This window comes from Sceloporus undulatus, chromosome 3 (assembly GCF_019175285.1).
Source record: "Sceloporus undulatus isolate JIND9_A2432 ecotype Alabama chromosome 3, SceUnd_v1.1, whole genome shotgun sequence".
Lineage (NCBI taxonomy): Eukaryota > Metazoa > Chordata > Lepidosauria > Squamata > Phrynosomatidae > Sceloporus > Sceloporus undulatus.
Genome location: NC_056524.1, coordinates 1,169,498 through 1,189,168, shown reverse-complemented (window position 1 = coordinate 1,189,168; position 19,671 = coordinate 1,169,498). Strand labels below are relative to the sequence as shown.

Below are 19,671 nucleotides of genomic sequence, written 5' to 3'. Positions count from 1 at the left end.
GATGGCCATCTGTCACAAGGGATGCTTTGACTGTGTATTCCTGCATGGCAGAATGGGGTTGGACTGGATGGCCCTTGTGGTCTCTTCCAACTCTATTATTCTATAATCCAATGCTCAAACCACTACCCCACACTGGCCCTCTTCCAGATACAGAATAGGAAAACTGGGGGGGAGATGTCAGTGCCTTCCCCTTTGCCCCCAACAGAAGGAAACCAGCCCTGCCTTGTGGTGGGTCTTCATCCCAGCAGGCGTCTCCCTGCCATCCATGGAGCACCTCAATGGGTTAGTAAAGATGCCAACTTTTTTGCCAGAGCGGAGTGGGAGAAAAAAAAGGATGAGGTGAGAATTAGCTGCTGGTGCTAAAAAAGGTGGCAGCAATGCTTGGGTGGGCGGGCAGGGAGCAGGCAGGGCCAGCATGGCGCCTGGCTTCCTCTGCTCAGTGGGTGTTTTTAGTCAAGTAGGTGAAAGAAAGGAAGAGTCCAAGAGAATGGTCCTCAAACCGGGGTATTTCCAGATGGACAGGTCCTCTGAGCAGAGAGACGAACGGTCACTGAACCGGGGCCCCAAGAGCAAAGCAGCATCTGGGGTGAGCCAACCGAAGGGAAAGAGAAGGTCAGTGCCAAGGAGAAACATTGCCACTCACATTGGCATTTCTCACGGCCGAGCATGAAGAGGAGACACCATCTTCCATTAACATCTCCCGCCCCCCATTAAACAATTCAAGAGAGCCTGACCTAGGCAATGCCAGCCCTTCTCCTTCTCCCCCACCCCAAATAAAACCTTGGAGAAAGGCAAACTGGCCCTCTCCGCATGTTAGTGGATTACAAGTCCCAGGATGCAGCAGAGACCCCTTAGTGGACTACCACTCCTAGGACTTAGTGGAGAGTCACATTCAAAGACCTCCCTCCCCCAGCTGGGGGATTCTGGGAGTTGTAGTCCAAAAAAGTACCTCTCCCAAACTCAACTGGTTCAGTCCCGATAGTTGGAGCCCTGGCATGCCTCCCTCTGGTTTCAGCCCTGCTCCAGTTCCTTCCTCTCTCCAAGGAAGCGGTCATGGAAGTATCCAACTCTGGAGGCTTTCAAGCAGAGGCTGGAGGGCTAGCAGTCAGGAGGGTGCCTGAGCTGGGGATGCTTGCATCAAAGCCTGGGGGCAGACTACATGATTACTGGGGTCCCTTCCACCTCTAAGGTTCTAGTACAACAAAAGGACCCCTTGCAAGAAGGACACCGAAGGGCAAACCCTCCCTTAGCCTAGACATCTGTTGGGTTAGGACTGGTCATGCAAGTAGCAGGGGCATGCCTCACCCTCCCCAACTGTCTGCCCTGCCCTCAATGTTTTCTCCGGAGTCCGCCTTTTGGGGTGGGGGTGTCTCCCACCCTCGTCCCTTGTCTCAAAATCTGGCCAGCCGCTCCCGGGGAACACGGAGACACCTACATTGCATGGACATGGGGGAAACAATCTCCTCATCGAGGTCATCCACGTCGTCGGTCATGATGAAGTGAGAGGTGTTGGCCCGGGTGGAGGAGCCCACCCAGGCAGGGTCGATGTTGAGGGCAGCCACCAGCGTGTGGATGCCCGGGTTGTTGACAATCTGGAAGCCACACAGCATCTCGATCTGCTGCCAGCGGTGGAGACGCTCTCGTAAGGCGGCCGTCACCTCACTCAGGGCCTGCCTGGAGGAGGAAGAGGAGGAAGAAGAGGGAGGGAGAAAGCAGAGAGGAAAAGAAGGAGGGAAGGAACATGGTCAGAGGGCACCATCAGGCCTTGGATGGAGGCTGGTCCAAGGGACACCCAGAGCTCCAAAGGGGAAGCCCCCCTGCTTTGCAAGCTAAGGCTCCCAGGTTCAGACGTAGTCAACACCTCCAGCTTTATAAAAATGGAATAAGAAAGAAACAGATGACAGGGAAAGGAAATTCTGACTAATCAATGGGACAAGTTCCTGCTCACGAGTGGGAAGGATTCCCTCGGAAGGAGTTCGAGAGTTCCACCACTCGAGTGTCGTAAGGATGGGTGGGACAGACACCTCTCAGAGATGCTTGAGTGACAGATCTGGATGATGGATAGTCGAGATGACCTCCGCTGGGACCCCTCCAACTTTCTGAGTCTAGGCATCCTGGCCTGGGTGGGCAAAACGGGCAGCAGCAGCAGTGCCCTCTGTTCACTACTTTCTCTTCTGGTCCCCACCTGGAGCCCCCTCAGAGAAAGTGTCTCAGGGTGCTTCCATGGGGTCCTGAGACCCACTCCAAATGACATGTCCTGGGGGTGTCAGATCACTCAAGTGGTGAATATGTAGGTAAGAGCAAGGGTAGGATCCCCTGTAGAGCACAAGAATAATGGAAACTTAGGGTCAAAACACACTGCAGAAATAATCTAGTTTGAGATTGCTTTAACTGCCCTGGCTCAGTGCTAAGGAATTCTGGGAATTGTAGTTTATTGTGGCACTAGAGCTCTCTGACAGAGGAGGTTAAATGTCTCACAAAACTACAGTTCCCAGAATTCCCTAGCATTGAGCCAGGGCAGTTAAAGAGGTCTCAGACTGGATTATTTCTGCAGTGTGTTTTGGACCCTATTTATCAGCTCACTCCATATGCTGGAGTTTATGCACGGCTCTTACACACTTCAACACCTGGGAGGCGTTCAGGAGAACGTCCCAGTGGATCACACCCAGGGTGACCAGACGCTCGCCTTTTCCAGGACATGTCCTACCTTTGTCCAGGAGGACTTCCAAAATGTCCTCCCTTTTGAGCATGAATATGAATTTGCTGCTCTGAGAAACTGGTCTACTTGCCAGCCTGTCCTTCTTGGAAATAGGGGGCTAGGATGGCTCATTCTAAAATTCTTTCTTCCTAGGAGAAGCAATTAAGGCTTCCCCCCAAAAACTCAGGGTGTGTTTGTTTCTCGGAGGGGAAAAGGACAGCAAAGGTGTTAGGAAGCGGGCGGTTTCAGGACACAGCGCAAATGTTGCAAAGGTTTTTTCCCCTTAATTTCAGCAAAACGGACAATGAAATGAACAATTTAAATGTAGATTCAGTCATGGGTTTGTTACTAGTCAAGTGCAAGTCTAAGCCTTTGTCTTGCTCAGAGGTCTACAAGTATCTTGCAAACCAACAAGGCATTTTAACAAAGATAAGTTCTTCAGAAAAATACGAAGAAGTAGATAATAAAATACACTTTATGTAATATAGCTGTAAACAAGCCTTATGAAATGAATTTTTAATGTGAAGTCGAAGGCTTTCATGGCTGGCATCCATAGTTTTTTATGGGTTTTGGGGGCTATGTGGCCATGAATTTTTATTTATATTAGTGGCTTTAGCTTCTATTTTGTAAAGTCCTATCTTTTTCTTGAATGCCCCACATTTTGTGGTGCCCTGACCTCGTCTATGGTAAGACACATCTGGTCACCCCAATCATACCCCACAGATCAGAGCTGCAGCCCTGAATGCCAACCTCGCTCAAACCCTCCATCTACTTCTCCCGTCTGGGTTGCCTTTGTGTTGGGAAAAGAGGGGCTATTTGGCTCCTCGCATCAGAGGTCACCTTTCTCTGTTTAAATATTTGAAGAGATATCACAAGCTTGTTTTCTGCTGCTCCAGAGAACAGGACCTGGAGCAATGGATGTAAACTACAGGAAAACAGATTCAGCCTCAACATTAGGAGGAACTTCCTAACACTAAGAGCTGTTCAACAGTGGAACACATTCTCTTGGAAGTGTGGCCGAGTCTCCTTCTTTGGAGGTTTTTAAACAGAGGCTGGATGGCCATGTGTTAGGAATGCTTTGTGTATTCCTGCATGGCAGAAGAGGGTCAGACTGGCGGTCTAACTTACGGTCTCTTCCAGCTCTTATAATTCTATGATTCCAAAGGGGTGATATCCGCCCCAAGGGAATGCTGAGAGGAAGGCGAATGTCTGAACCCCTATCTCCTCTTCCCCGCACCTTCTGCTTTCAAGAGATGCTCTGGAGCAGGCTGTGGGCCTATAGGCTCCTAACTGCACCAAGGCTGCTTTGGGATTTTGCTTTTATTATGCTTCAGAGAGGAGGGGTGGCAACAAAGAGCAAACTCACTTGGCCGTTAAGATTTTATGATCCACGTCGTCCAGGGACGAGCTGTGCGCTACATGGAATGTTCCAAAGAGGGTGTTGCGTTTCTTCTTTATTTTCTCAGCCTGGGAAAAACGAAAGGCAATTTGAAACATCACTGGAAGCCCTGCCTCACCCAGTCTTGCTCTGGTGGATGGGCTCTTCCACAGGACAGCTCCTTCCTTCCTTCCTTTGAGGGCCAAGGGTGGTGGGCTTTGCTCTAGCCAGAGAATATGTGTGTAATAACACAGGATCTGTAGGATCTTTGCAACATGGACCCTCTTGTGCCAAAGACAGGAGAGCAGAGAATGTGTCCCCCACCCGAGAGAAGAATGAGGAAATAATAAAATGTGCAACCATGCTGTTCCAGCTGAATGAGTGCATGGAATAAATGTTTTTATCTCTCATGCAGGGGTCCTGGCAGGCCAGGAGGCAATAAAATATAACGATGAGAGGAAGAGAACAATGTAGGATTTTGTTTTGCGCTGACCTTCTGGGGAATAAAGTCCATCCATCAGTGCAGACCAGGGGTGGGAGTCATTCATTGGATAGAGACTCCCACCATCCCCCCCACTGACTATGTGGGCCACCAGGGCTGATGGGAATTGCAGTCCAACGACACCCAGGTGGGCCCTGCCATGTGATGAAGGGACTGTGAGCCCAATTATTCTTAGGGGAGAGGCCCCAAAGGGCAGGTGGGTGCCTGCATCCCACTCACCCCCTCCTTGGCCAGCAGCAGCTGCTTCTCAGCGTTTTGCTTCTTGATGTTGTAGTACTGGACCTCTACCTCATGGGTCAGCTGCAGCCACTTCTGCAGGGCCTCTGGGGCAGCCCAGCTGCTGTGCGACTCCAGCTCCTTCTCTGCATTCTTGAGCGCCATGCGGACCTGTGGTGAGGGAAAGTGGAACAGCATCTAGCGCAAGGCCTGCAGGAGCAGCCAAGGGCAGGAGCTGGCCATGGCCGACCAACACAGGCTGCTGAGACTCTAGGGCCCAGCGCTCTGGACCTTGGGCCATCCCCAAAACAGTCCCGAACACAATGAGCTCCTTCTGCACCCTCTTCCTTCCCAATTTCCTTCTTAGCAAGTGGTAGAGAATTCCCATCCTCTGGCTCTGGGTATGGCTTGTTTGGGCTACTCCCCAGAGTGTTTCTGAACACTCTCCCTCTCCGAATCCTCCACTGCTGAAACTGAGCAAGAAGGATATTGGGGGCCAGGATGTTCCGAGCATTCCTTGAAAGTCATCACCCTGAACCCAGGCTGGACCCCCGAGGCCTGCCCTTGACCTCTCGCCCTACCAGGACCACAGAGATGGGGCTAGAAAGGTTTCTTTGAGCCTGCTGTGCTGCCCACAGTGTTACTCAGTGCTCCAAGGGAAGCATGCAACAGGTTAAAAATGCATGCATATTTAAAAAATTTAAACTGTAACTTTCTCTGACTAGGAGGAGTGGTGCAAGTGCTGACGTCATTATTTTTCTTCAATTTACTAACGACGGTCACAGGATTTTAAAATGGCAGCAGATCAGGGCTGGCAGAGAAAGCTCTGAGGGTGCCAGCTGGCACCGTCCACCTCCCCATCTTCTCCAAAGATGCTAGCCACAGATGCTGGCGAAATGTCAGGAATAAATTCTTCTAGAACATGCTACATTTAGCCCGAAAACCCCACAAAAAACTATTGAGGGGGAATGTTGGCACTTCTGTTCAGAGCCTACCTGTTCCAGCTCTTGCTCGGCATACTTCTGTCGGCTGAGCTCGTTCTCGGTGCCCTCCCGCAGCTCCCTGAGTCGGTGAGCCTCCTGTTTGGCCATGCTGATCTCGTCCTGGAGCCGCTTCTCCAGGGAGACCTTCTCCACCTCGACTGTGCGATGCTCCTCTTGGGCCTTCTGGAGCCTGATGCATGGGGAGAAAACCAAGGGAGGGAAAGAGAGAGCGTTAAGTGGTGCTCTCAACATGGGTGCAATGATGTTGTCAGCTTCCCAAGGGCTTTCAGTCTCTCTCACAGGAGGGATGAAATGGAAGAGGCAGCTGGAGGGAAGGAAGGAGCCTGGAAAGCAAATATGGAGCGAGAGAAAAGAATTCCTGGCAACAAGAGCTATATGACAGAAAGGTGGGCTGCTTCAGAAGGTGGTGGGCTCTACTTCACTGGAGATTAGATGACCACCTCTGACAGGGTCCACTGGCGGCAAGTTGGATTAGATGGCCTTTAGGGTCCCTTCTAACTCTTATGAGTCTTTGCTGAAAAGGAATGGCTGGAGGAAGGCAGGAAGATGAGGAGGACGAAATATCAATTCTGGACACTCAGAGGAAACATGTAGGAAGTACACAAGCATGGAAGGTGGAGGAGACAGAGGGATGATTAGAGCAGATCAGAGGGGAAAGAGAGGCAGAGGGCTTGGAATAAATCCTTCAGAGACAGAGGTAAGGTTGTTTCATAGGTTTCTATAGTCCATACTCCTTTCATGTCAGTTTAATCTGCTCTACTCCAAGCAGGTTAGGAACCCCTACAAAAACCAAGTGCAGCTAAAATACTTCAGAATTTATTTTTAAGGTTCCTTTAGACCTGACTCTAAAGGAGAAAGCCAACACGGTGTAGAGGTCTGAGTGTTGAATTCTAACTCTTCAGACCAGGGTTCGACTCCTGGCTCAGCCATGAAACCCACCGAGTGACCTTGGGGAAGTCATACTCTCTCAGAGGATGGTCATGACAACCCACCTCTAAAGAAACTTGACAAGAAAACCTCATGATAGCTCAGTCTTAGGGTTGCCATAAATCAGAAATGAGTTGAAGGCATCCAACAACAACAAGAAGACATGGCTTTAAATTTGCAAGGCCTGAGAAAGGTGGTTCATTACAGATCTTTTGAAGATGTCTTATTTGTAAGGTGCAAAACACTGAAGCTGACTTGGTGGCATGTTTAAAATAAAGCATATCTTTGAAGGGCAGCCACCATCACTAATCACTCTTTCTGGGCAAAATCCCCAGAAATCAAAGTAGCAACATCCCCATGCTGAGCAAATACCAGGGCCTGGTTTACCATGTTTTTTAAGGGTAAGCATTTCATGATGGTGGGAGAGGCTCCTTCCACCTCTCTCTATGGAAACCCTGTTCAGAAGACAGCAGGCAGAGGAGGGAGCCATAGCTGATCATGGAGACACTGAGAATGGTGAGAAATGCTCAGGCCAGCAGAGCGTTTTCAGTCATTTCTCTCAAGGCTGCAAAGTGTTGGACCATGTTTATCTCACTCTTGCTCTCCAAAATCTTGCCATGCACACTGCTGTGTCCTTTTTGCAAGAAGAAAATGGAGAGAGAGAGAGACAGAGAGAGAGAGACAGAGACAGAGAGATTGATTTAGCTGAATAAAGCAAAGTGGATCTGCTCTCCAGAGACAATACTAAGACTCGGGCTCCAATGTCTATCTAGAGGCTAACTCTCAACTCTGCAAGTTGGTTTTGCCATTATCTCGGAATATGCGTTTTCCTCCATTTATTTTATATCCATTTATATTATATTTATGTACTGAGAGAGAGAGAAATGCCTCTTTAATGGAAGCACTGCTGGCCCCAAATCAAGAGCTCTGCCAAGAGAGGAAATTAATGAAGCCTTTTCCAAGGAGGGATGCAGGCAATGATCCATGAGCCTACTGTGTGTGTGTGTGTGTGTGTGTAAAGGTTCTGCATCACTGCCCACCTTCCCAAGCAGAGAGAGAGAGAGAGTTGGAGAGGGGGAATTTGGAGACTTCTATCCAGCTACTGTCCTTCAGCATCTCTCTCTCTCCAGGTCTTGGGGATCCAGAACTCAGCTCACTCTCACTTATCAGTTTTGCTCTTAGAAAAAGAGAATACGTTGCTTCCTAAAGTAAACATTTTCTAAAATTTAAATCTTTTCTCAAGGCAGCTGACTCTCACAGTTCTTCCACTGGATTAACAAATCTGAAGAAGGAGACGGCATCTCTCACATTTCTATTCCTCCACCTTCCACTCCCAAGATCTTGAAAATAAGTATATATGGCCAAGGGCATGGATGGGTCGATGTGAGAAAGAGAATGATAAAAATCTAGAAACTTCCCCAATGCCTGTCTGCTCTAAATTCTATTTCTGTTTTTGTTTTTTGAGATCTCTTCATTCCACAGCCTTTGGGCAAGGAAACACCGGCATCTCCCCAGTCAGTGAAAACCTGGTGCCCCATTCCCTGTGAGAAATAAACACTTTGTAAAAAGCTGGTCAAAGTTTGTTTGCACAAGTGTGCTGGAATTCTTCTCCCTCTTTCCTAACACCCCCAAAAATGGACGGTCAGGAGATTTGGGACAGACAGGAGCTTGCTCCCCTTCCCAACCTGCATACAGTGTTTGCTCCTGGGACTTAGAGCCACAGGTTGTGGTGATGACCACTGTCAGAGAATACATTAAAAGAGGATTAGACATATGCATGGAAGGCAGTCTGGCTATGGCCCTCAGAAACACCCATAGCCAGGGGCAGTATATCTCTGAATATTAACTGCTAGAACAGGAGAAATGGATGACAGGGGAAGGGGTCTGGACTTCATGTCTTGCTTGGGTCTACTTGGAAATATCCATCTGGCTACTGCAGGAAGCAAGATGTTGCAGCAGGTTTTCTGCTGCTCCAGAGACTAATGCATACCAACGAATTCAAATTACAAGAAAAGAGGTTCCACCTAAACATTAGGAAGAAATGTTTAACTGTCAGGGCTGTTGGACAGTGGAACAAATTGCTTGGAGGGTAATGGGCTCCCCTCCTCTGGAAGCCTTTAAAGAGGGATTGGATGGAAACCTTTCAGGACTGCATTAGTTGTGTCTCCCTACAGGGCAGAATAGAGTTGAACTGGATGGCCTTTGGTGTCCCTTCCAATTCCACAATTCTAGGTGGCCCACCTAGGAGGGCTCCCTTATGGCCCATGGATTCTGAGCATTGGAGGCCGGAGCAAATCCTGTTGTCCTGGGCTAGCACTCTACTTTGCCCACAGATGGTTGCATGCTGCTGGTCAGTATGAACACAGCAGGGCCAAATGGACCCACTTCAAGAGTCAAGCTCTGCACGGGAGGCCTCTTCCTACATTCCTAAAATGGAGATGCAGCTGGAACTCCTGAGCCTTTTCACGCATGGGCTTTTCTCTCTGGTGTGCAAGTCAGAAGAAAGCTGTGGGTGTGAAGTGTGGGTGTGTCTGTGTGTTCCTGGTGTTTGGTTAACAAAAAACAATTCACAGCCTGGACCAGGAAGTCCTGTAACAGAGAAGGAGCTTTCTTGTCACTTGGTGCAACCGCTACAGGTCAGGATCCGTCTTGGGGCGCTGGCTGTCTCTTCTCTGAATATATTGTATGTTCTGTAGCCCTGCCAGACCATTTCCTTTTCAGGCTATGTTTTAGTTTTAGGGCAAGTTTAGCCAGTTTGTTATGAGAATAAAAAAAAAAAAAAGCAAGGTGGTGGTGAGGAGGCATAAACAGCCGTGAGTAGGAATGAGACCTCCTACTTACTGGTGAGGAAGGGACAACTGGCAAGAAACTGTCCCAGAGAACAGACCAGCAAGGAAAAGACCCCCCCCCCGCCCTGCTTTTTATAGAATCATAGAATCAAAGTTGAAAGAGACCCCAAGGGCCATCCAGGCCAACCCCTGGCATGCAGGAACTCACAATCAAAGCACCCCCAAGAGATAATAATAATAAAATATTTATTTGTATCCCGCCTCTCCCTTTCGAAGATCGAGGCAGGTAACAGCAATGGCCATCCAGCCTCTGTTTAAAGACCTCCAAGGAGGGAGACTGCACTATATTCCAAGGCAGCATGTTCCACTGTTGAATAGCTCTTACTGTCAAGAAGTTCCTCCTAATGTTTAGGTGAAACCTCTTTTCCTGTAGCTTGCATCCATTACTCCAGGTTCTATTCTCTGGAGCAGCAGAAAACAAGCTTGCTTTATCCTCAATATGACATCCCTTCAAATATTTAAACAGGGCTATCATATCACCCTCTTAACCTTCTCTTCTCCAGGATACACATCCCCTGCTCCCTAAGTCGTTCCTCATAGGACATGATCTCCAGACCCTTCACCATTTTAGTCGCCCTCTTTTGGACATGCTCAGGTTTCTCAACATCCTTCTTGAATGGTGGTACCCAGAACTGGAGACTGCAATTCATTTTCAGGGGATCTAGTCTGCAAACCCCTCAATTTATGAAGGGATCCCCTTCCTTGTGAAACTATCAGCTACTGACAGCCAGTCTGCTGGGATGTTTCCAGGAAACAAAGAAACCACTGTAGTCAGTGGGCACAAATATGGTGCTGGTCCCTAGCAGACTGGAAAAAAATAACTGTCGGTTCCCCACATCAGACAGCTTAAGCAGCACTGGTCCTTCTTGTCAGCTGTAAAGTTGCAACAGTGCAGGCAAAGTGAGCAAGCTGCCATGCCTGGGTCTAGGATCCCAGGAATAAGAGCTAAAGCCAGGGCCTTCCAGGATCAGAAGCAGCAGGCTCTTCTTTGCCCTTGGCAGAAAAAAATGGGAGACATCTCAAGATGCTCTATGGGGAAAATTGCACAGGGCTTTATATCATCAAATCATTCACCCATAGCATCTTGAGTTGTGTCTCCAGGGTTTGTTTGTTTGTTGGCTAATTTAATTGGGTTTTTGCCTCTTTCATATCTGGCTTTGCTCTATATAACCCCAGGGATCCATCTTCTAGTGGCCTTGTCACGGATGGGAGGTGCAACCTAACTCGGGGGCCTGGGGGAATCTGTTGTTTAGGGGCCCAATTCTATCTCCAGCTGTGAGGGGATGCTGGAACTTATCAGCTAAAAGGCTGAGGTGCTTTCCTCTGCAATAGACCACCAGCTGCATCCATTTACCACTAATTAAACATATCTTTCAGCCACAAAGTGTGCCAGTTTGTGGTACCAAGTGATTTCTTGGCAAGGGCTGGAACTGCCTTCGGGCCTCTATGCATCAAGCAGAGAGATTTTGCTACTCAATCAGCTGTGCAGAACAGTCAGGAATGTTAAAAATGTGTGCTCTCTGGCACACAACTTGCTCATGATCAAATAAACACATCTCTCGTGGGAAATGCAAGAGGCAGGGAGCAGCACAGTCCAGCTTCTGGCCTGAGCAGCCTTTCAACTGTTGGTGCTCAGCATCAACACAAGGCATCTGCTGGACAGAGTGACTTGTTCTTATGATGTGCACACACACATAAACCCAAGAGTGCCTCAATGCTCATCCAAGTTCTTTGCAACATGTGGTTTGTTCCCCACTCCTATTAATGCCCTAGGCGGTTTCTTCTGCTAGGAAGACCAAAACAATGTCCTTATTCCCAACTGTCAAGGAATATCTCTCATGTGCCAAATTTCAGAGATAACCCTGTGCTCTCTCTGCAGCCGAAGGCGCCACCAATTCTGCAGGCTGCAATAGTTTGCCCGGGTGGGCGGGGGGAGATGCTTCCATGATGGAACTGGGACCACCTTTGCAATGCATGTTTCCAAGACTACTTCAGAACCAACACTGCAAATCCCATGGCTGGGGTGCCGATTAAAATACTATTGAATTCTCTATAGAATTTAAACCATTTAAAACATATTTAAAAGCAAAGGAGAGCAGTATACTGAGAAAAAGTTCTTTCCTTTTTGGTTAAATGGTTGGTTTCTAAAGACCTGTTGGCTTACAAAGGTCTTTGTCTGCCAATAAAAGAACAGGAAGGAGGCAGCTGGCCTGGCCTCCCCAGGGAGGGAGTGACAGACCCTGGGAGCAGCCACCAAGAAGGTGTTCCTGGATGCTTAAAGGATGGCTGTGCTGAATTGGTATGGACTTTGGCCAGTCCAGAAAAGGAGCCAGGTGCCCAACCTCTGTGCTGAAGGAGCAAAGGGTCAAGATGCCAACACAGAGTGGGCAGTGGCCTCTGGGTGATTTTCATGGCCTGTGAACCTGGCCTCCTCTGATTGCCCTGGACCACCCTTCTTCTGGGGCAAACTGCCTCATCTGGAAACCTCCAGGAGCACCAGTTCCCTTTTTAGTAAGCCACAGGGTCCCTTTGCACCATTTGACAACAAAACCAGAAGTGGACTCTCAGCCACTTTGGGATTTTAGCCTTTTTAGCAGTTTCTGCTGCTCTCAGATGGTCTTGGGACAGAAAATAGGCCCCTAGACTCAATGAAGTCACTTGCTATGGCCTAAAGGCAGAGCCAAAGACAGAGCAGGGACATCATGGCTATTCTGGTCCAAGACTTCTTGCAAGAGAGCTGAAGTGGAATGCTGAAGCAGAGCAAGAGATTCCCCACCAGCAGACAGGGGCCAACCCAGAAGAGAAAGGGGCCAAGTGCAAGCCCCCCAACCCACAACTGGCTGTGGAGCCCCACCCCCTGTGGGGCAGGTGAGACTCACCTCTCCTGGAGGTCGTGGAGGCTTTGTTCAGCTCTATGGAGGCCCTCCAGGTCCTTCATCATCTTCTTCATGTGCTCTTTGGAGTAGCGGTTCTGGATGTAAGCAAACCAGCAGCCACCCACACCGATCACAATGGACACCACCAGCATGAAGTCTTTCAAGTGATTGTGGCGTGTCACTGGGGAGACAAAAGCCCAAGAGCAGCACCGTCAAACCAGGAAAGAAACCACACCGACGTCTCAACGGCCTGTTACAGACTGCCAAAATAAAGCTGCTTCGGTCTCTTTGGAGTTGCTGTTTAAATGCATGCATGGGTCCTAAGAGTCGGAGGTCGCGCCCAAAGCCACACTCCATTTCCTAACACTGGGAGGGCCACTTTGGTGCAGCTTCCGGATTCTTAGGGCGCATGCATCATTTAAACAGCATACCTCCAAAGAGACCCAAAGCAGATTTATTTTGGCAGTCTGTAACAGGCCAACCTTTCCTTTACTCTTTTCTGTTTAATTCAGAGACTGCATTCCAGACAAAGAGAGCTTAGAAGAAAGGGACAAGAAGGCCTCTGGGTAGCAATCAATGATAAATTGACATGCAGATTGAGAGTAAAAAAGGGATTATGGAGAAAAAAGTGACTTTGATGGAATTTGGAAATAATTCATTGAGAAAGTATTGAGAAAAGAAGATGGAAAACTACCTCTGTGTGAGGAATTGAGATTTTGGATGGAATATAAGGGTGAAAATGGCTCCGGGGAAGGGGAACACTGAGCCATAGAATCATAGAGTTGGAAGAGACCGCATGGACCCTGATCCAGTCCAACCCCATTCTGCCATACAGGAAATCCAAATCAAAGCATCCCCAGCAGATGGCAATCTAGCCTCTGCTTAAAGACCCCCAAGGAAGGGGGCAAGCTTTTAAAGCTCACAGGGTCCTTCATTATATGAAGATGGTAAAAAAGCATGATGTTGAGCCTCATGGTATTTACAGTTTTGAGAAACTCTGGCCATAAACTGGCTGTGGACCAAGGTAGTAAAAGGAAAGGCAATAAAGTTTTGGTTATCCACCTCAAGTTACAAAGCATTCCTCCCTGAGCACTGTGTCTGCCTTTAACTACTACAAGATCCTGGGGAGGGGGGCACTACAGCAGTGCTCTGTGTAACTTCAAATGGAGAATCAACACTTTGTTTCATCCACACGCTTCCTCAGTAAATCTAAGAAAAGAAAAAAGTAAATGCCATGAATTCAACTTTCTTTCTCCTGCATGTTACCAATTTCTGCGTGATGAAGAAGACTGGAAACTTTGAAAGCTAGCTCTCTGGAATCATCACAATATGGTATCATCAGAGATTACAATAATGGTCGTAATTGTAAATTCTGATGTATGATTACAGCAAGTATTCTGAAGTGCCTTAGGGTGCATCTACACTGTAGAAATAATGCTGTTTGACACCACTAACTGCCATGGCTCCATCCTAGAGAATCCTGGATTTTGTGAAACATCAGCACTCTTTGGCAGAGAAAGCTAAAGACCTTGTAAAATTACAAATCACAGGATACCATAGGATGCAACTACAGCACTTCAAAATGGTGTTAAACTGCATTATTTCTACAGTGTACACATACCCTCAGTTGATTACATGTGAGGTGGGATATAAAATATACTTAGCCAAGTTGTAATAGCCAAGATTAATTAATTAATTAATTAATTAATTAATATATATATATATATATATATATATCAGTAGGATTCAAAGGGGTTCTCCATGTTACCTCAACATAAAGATTTCTTGGAGATCATTACACAACTCTCCCCTTGGTGGGAGAAAGAGAGGGCAAGCGGCTCAACCCCTGAGAACATTAAGGGCTTCCAAAGAGCTTGGAGCAATCAAACCACGGCTGGATTTGGAGATTAGAATGGCAGGGTTCCAAAGAGCCGTGAAAAGACGACAAAGAAGGAAAGATCAGCTAGAAAAGGGATTATCCTCCAGATCTGAAAGATGTGCTTTCAGTTAACCCTTATTAAGAGTTAGAAGAGAAAGCGTCTTTCCATCCATTCACTCTCTTGCTCTTGTGGTCAGTTGAGACCATTGAGTTAGAGGCAAAAGCCTGCTCTCTGGGTCAGATGGCACCACTGGAGCACCAGCCAGAGCATACCAGTCACAGAACATGGACAATCCTGGAGGACCTGTTCGACAGTGGACCACACTTCCTCAAAGCGTAGTAGAGTCTCCTTCCTTGGAGGTTTCTAAACAAAGGCTGGATGGCTATCTGTCGGGGATGCTTTGACTGAGAGTTCCTGCATGGCAGAAGAATGAAGTTGGACTGGACGGCCCTCTAGGATCCTATAATTCTATGACCACTGAACAAGAGCCAACTTTAGCTGTACAGTCACCCCTCTTTATCCACAGATTCTTTATCCATGGAGTCAAGCATCCACAGCTTGAAATATATAGATATACAGTCTGCCCTTGCTATATGTGGGGGATTCATTCTGGACCCCCCCCCCCGCTTAAGGCAAATTTCATGTATGCTGGAGTCCCGCCTAAGCTTAAAGCCGTGTAAGGCGAGGGCAGACTGTATATGTTTCAAAAAGCAAAGCTCTGATTTTGCCATTTTATATAAGGGACATTATTTCACTATCCATTGTATTTAACCCATCCAGCCTCTGTTATTATATGTACAATGTATTGTATACTGGAATGATTTTTAGATGCAAGCCGCTATAATAATAATAATAATAATAATAATAATAATAATAATAATAACAACAACAACAACAACAATGTTTATTTATAGCCCACTTTTCCAAAGAGATCAAAGCGGGTTACAACAAGAGTACTAAACAATGTACAATTTACAACAGTATCTACATTATAAAATCCCATAAGAAATACATCAAATTTCTAAAAACGAGATAAAAATTACAAACATTAAAAACCACAACAATAGCTAGCTCAAAAGTGCAAGTGTAACGGGGAGAGAGCAGATATCACAACGCCTAGGGGAAGGCCTGTTGGAAGAGGTAGGTCAGCTTCTTCCTAAACAGGTCAAGGGAGGTGACCGAGTGGAGCTCGCCGGGAAGAGAGTTCCAAAGCTGCGGGGCTGAGTTGGAAAACGCCCTCAGTGCAGTCACGGTGTACTTCGTATCAGGAACCCTCAACAATTGCTTCCCGGACGATCTGAGAGTGCGGGGCGGATTATATGGGGAGAGGCAGTCCTCCAAGTACCCTGGGCCCAAGCCATTTAGGGCTTTATAGGTTATAACCAACACCTTGTATTGTGTCCGGAAGCGAACAGGCAGCCATTGGAGATCATACAAAATTGGTGACCAGCCTAGCTGCCATATTCTGTACTAACTGAAGCTTCCGGGTTTGTTACAAGGGTTGCCCCATGTAGAGCGCATTACAGAAATCCAACCGAGAGGTTACCAGGGCATGTACCACTGTTTCAAGGTCCCCCCGGCCCAGGAAGGGTCACAGCTGGCGTATCAGCTTTGATTGTCTGGCAACAGAAAAGTGGGGTGTAAATAAAAATATATATATTGATTATTATGTATTTAATTGTACTTGAGCATCCACCGATTTTGATATCCACTAGGTGCCCTGGATCCAAAGCCCAACGGATAACAAGGTCCCACGGTATCTGTTTTAACTTTGAGAGCCACTTTGTGTCCAAGGGTTGAGGAAAAGGTGGGACAGTAAAACAACAACTTCTTCCCCATTGTGTCTCTTTGGTGCCATCCCATAAAGAAATCCCCTGCCTGAAGCTTCTACAGGTACTTGCATTTGCAGAGAAGCTCCCATTCCTGACCAAGGAGGCTTCCTCTCAAATGCAAACAGTAGCACTTTCAGCAAGCGATTTTTGTCTGAGAAGAAAGGCTTCTGGCTTTCTGGACAAGGAGAAAGTCCAGCAGACCAAGGCACTCTAACCATACCTGTGTTTTCCATAGCAGCCATATTACAGGACACTATCTATTAATGATTACAAGTTTAGTGGCATCTTTAAGACTGGTTTATTTTAGCATGAGTTTTCACCCATGTGAAAAAATGATCTGGTAGTCTTAAAGATGGCCTGAACCATTTTTCTCCTTTTACATTCCCTTTTTATTTCCCCTTTATATTCCTTTCAGACTAACATGCCTTCCTTGTCGCTCCAATGGAAGGCAGAACATGATTAATATCTGCTGAAAAGAGGGGGGGGGTATATAAGTAAATTGCCCTGGGACTTAAACAAAGAAGCCTCTACCTGCTCCGCTCTGTTAATTCTCATTTCCAAATTTTAAAATGACTTTAATCCCAATCTTTGTCAGATCCCTTCCTCTCAGGAAGACACCACCACCACAACAACAACAACAACAACAACAAATGTTTGATTAACCCTTATCCAGAAATCTGAAATCCAAATTATTCCAAAATCCAAAATAGTTCACATGGGTGGGTAAAACAGCAGCATCTGTGCTTTCCAATAGTTCAGTCTACACACGCTTTGCCTGATATGCAAAAGTATTAAAAATATTGTGTATAAATAGGTGATGTGTATAAGGTGTTAAGGAAAAAGCAACATGGGATATACAGTAGAAGAAATAAAACATGTCACAGTGACTAAGCAAGAGCAATTAAGAAGCCACACAGGTGTAAAAGCTAATGTCATTTAGAAGGCTTGAATGCCAAGGACAGAATTATAGAATGTCCAATTGGAAACACCTGAGATTCATTAAGTCTACAAGGTGAGATGATGAAACTCTTAAGTATGGGTTGAACTGTGTGAACCAATCAAAATGAGTGTACACGCCGACTGTATAAGTGGGTGGTGTTTAACAATGGCTATAATCATGGCTATGATTGCCAATGTATTTTGTGGAGTAGTTTGGGTAGTTGTGGATAGTTGGAGTGTTTTGGAGATTGTGAGGGCATATAGTATTTTGTATATAGTAGAATAAAGTAGATCTTTGATATAAGACTACGGAGTTGTCTGGTGTCTTGAGTGAAGATACAAGAGCCAGCTGGATCCTGGAGAAGAAGGGTGAAGACATCTCAGGAAGAAGAGTCAGAAGGCAAGGAGAGTTTGTCAGGGTCTTCAGCCTATTCTCTGAAACTCTGCTGCTTTGGAAGAAAAGCATTAACCACTGACCAAAGCTGGTCAGCGCCGCTACATAACAAGGTGGTGAGTTAGAGCCAGAGGTGAAGAGCTACAACTCCCATCATCCCTGACATAAGGCACACATATATGAAACATAAATGAATTCTGTGTAGACTTGGTTCCCATCTCCACAATATCTCTTTATGTAGATAAATGCAAATACAGGTATTCTGAAACCCCAAATCATCTGAAATCCAAAACAGTTCTGGTCCCAAGCATTTTGGATAAGGGGGACTGAACCTGTAATAACAACCACCATCAACTACAGTCATCCCCCCACATTTGCAGCTTTGGCAGATTTTATTATTCACAGATGTCATAAATATGTTCTCTCTGGGAATCTCTAGGTCCTCCTCCAGTGCAACTCTATGGTCAACTTTAACTAAAAGTTGCACTGAAGGACCTAGAGATTCCTAGAGAGAAGTAGCTCCTCCAGCACAGTTCTATGGTCAATATCTAGCAGATGTTGACCACAGAGTTGCACTGGAGGGAGGACCTAGAGAGATATTCTCTCAGGTAAAATCACAGTGTTTTTGTTATTTGTGGTTTTTCCACATTCATGGGGGTCCTGTGCCCCTAACCACAGTGAATGTGGAGGGATGAGTGTAGATGATGATAATGATGGTACTTGTGAGGGCTTTTTAGGCACTTAATTCCTAACCAACCATTTTCTGAGTTGTGCTATTGATGGCTTTCTCCCCACTCTCTAAATGGCCCCCCAATAGTATCCCCACCAACCCCGAAATGGATGCCCAAATACTGCACCACTGAAGAGAGTATCCTCAGCACTGAGCATGGGACAAGTCCCCCAAGAGGATTCAGAAACCCCCAGGCAGAAACTCACATGAAGCAGCTTTGCTGGAGCCACGGACCTTCTTCAATTTAGGCAAAATGTAGAAGGTGCAATGATCTCAATATGTCAAACTCAGGCTGAAATTAATCCTGAAACATGGTGGTTTCTCAGAGCTGGCAGCAAAAGTGATGGGCATCTTTCCCCTGATGCTGCCGCAGCTGCATTTCTCATGGAAGTTTCCATTCCATGCCTTTGTGAAACGGGCTCCATTCCCCAGGGATTGCAAATGCACTGAAATACCTCCTGGCTCCTGAGCAAAGGACAGAGAGGAAGAAGAGGAATCCCTTCTCTGGCTACATCTGGTTCTCCCATGGACTCAGTGGCGTCACTAGTGGGGTGCAGACAGGGCAAGGCGACACCCAAATGCTCCAAAAACACCTGCATTTTGGCAGAAATGGGGCTGTGGCATTTGCCTGTATCTCTTGAAAAGGCTGAAGAGATGGGGTGAGTGGGTGAGGCTCTGTGGAAGGACAAAGGAAAGGAAGGCCCCAGGGTTTTTTTAAAAGCAAAGTACAAGCAACAGGAATGAGAGATGGGAAGCGGTTCTTGTTGAGTGCCTTAATTTCAGAAGGGCTTCCCTCCTCCTTGGGAACTCTTCTGCAAGCAAGCACTTGCTGGGGGCAGCAAGAACTAAGGCAAAATACTTATTTTAAAAATATATTTATATCCCACCCTTTATCCAGGGAAGTAAAAGCATCTGTGGCAGCAACAACAGAACCAGGCCAAAGAGGGGGGGGGGTGTTTGGAAGCAAAAAGTGCCAGGTCCAGTGTTTGGTGCCTCTGGATGATGGCCCTCCTGGCAGCCTAAGAGAGACAATCAGCCTCCATTCCCACCATTAGCCTCTGTCTGGAGATTAGAACAGGAGCCTACAAGGTTAAAAACGTAAAACAAAGCAGGTATCACAGCAGGCAAGGAGACAGAAAAGAGGCTGAAAAGGGCTTAGTGTATTCAGGGTAACTCTGAAAAGGCAAGAATCCTCCAAGGACCCTTGCTGGACCCAACCCAGTTAGGAGGTAAGCCTCAATGACTTCTCATTGAGCGTCCCAATCCCACGCCCATTACGGTTGCAATGGACTTAGAGAACTGAATGGTCAGAAACTCTCCTTGTACAATCTCAGAGAAGGAAAAGGGAAGGGATGGGATGCATCACTGTGGTGTTTGGCAGCAGGGGACTTGTGGGGTCTCTCTCCCATCCTCATTCAGAAGCCTCCAGCCCTTCCGCTGCTTCAC

General features: G+C 47.0%; 1 protein-coding gene across 3 annotated transcripts in view; it reads right to left on the bottom strand.

Moving 5' to 3' along the window:
* Positions 1-19,671, bottom strand: part of STIM1 (stromal interaction molecule 1) — a 156,273-nt gene that overhangs the window by 6,326 nt on the left and 130,276 nt on the right. For 2 of the 3 annotated variants that reach the window (XM_042458110.1, XM_042458112.1), the window contains exons 7-11: positions 12,454-12,631; positions 5,790-5,967; positions 4,798-4,965; positions 4,065-4,165; positions 1,436-1,674 (exon numbers count right to left, since the gene is read on the bottom strand). In XM_042458110.1, coding sequence (XP_042314044.1) covers positions 1,436-1,674; positions 4,065-4,165; positions 4,798-4,965; positions 5,790-5,967; positions 12,454-12,631 — 864 coding nt within the window. Of the gene's footprint in view, positions 1-500; positions 582-1,435; positions 1,675-4,064; positions 4,166-4,797; positions 4,966-5,789; positions 5,968-12,453; positions 12,632-19,671 lie in introns of all 3 variants that reach the window. The other variant, XM_042458111.1, reaches the window with a different exon arrangement.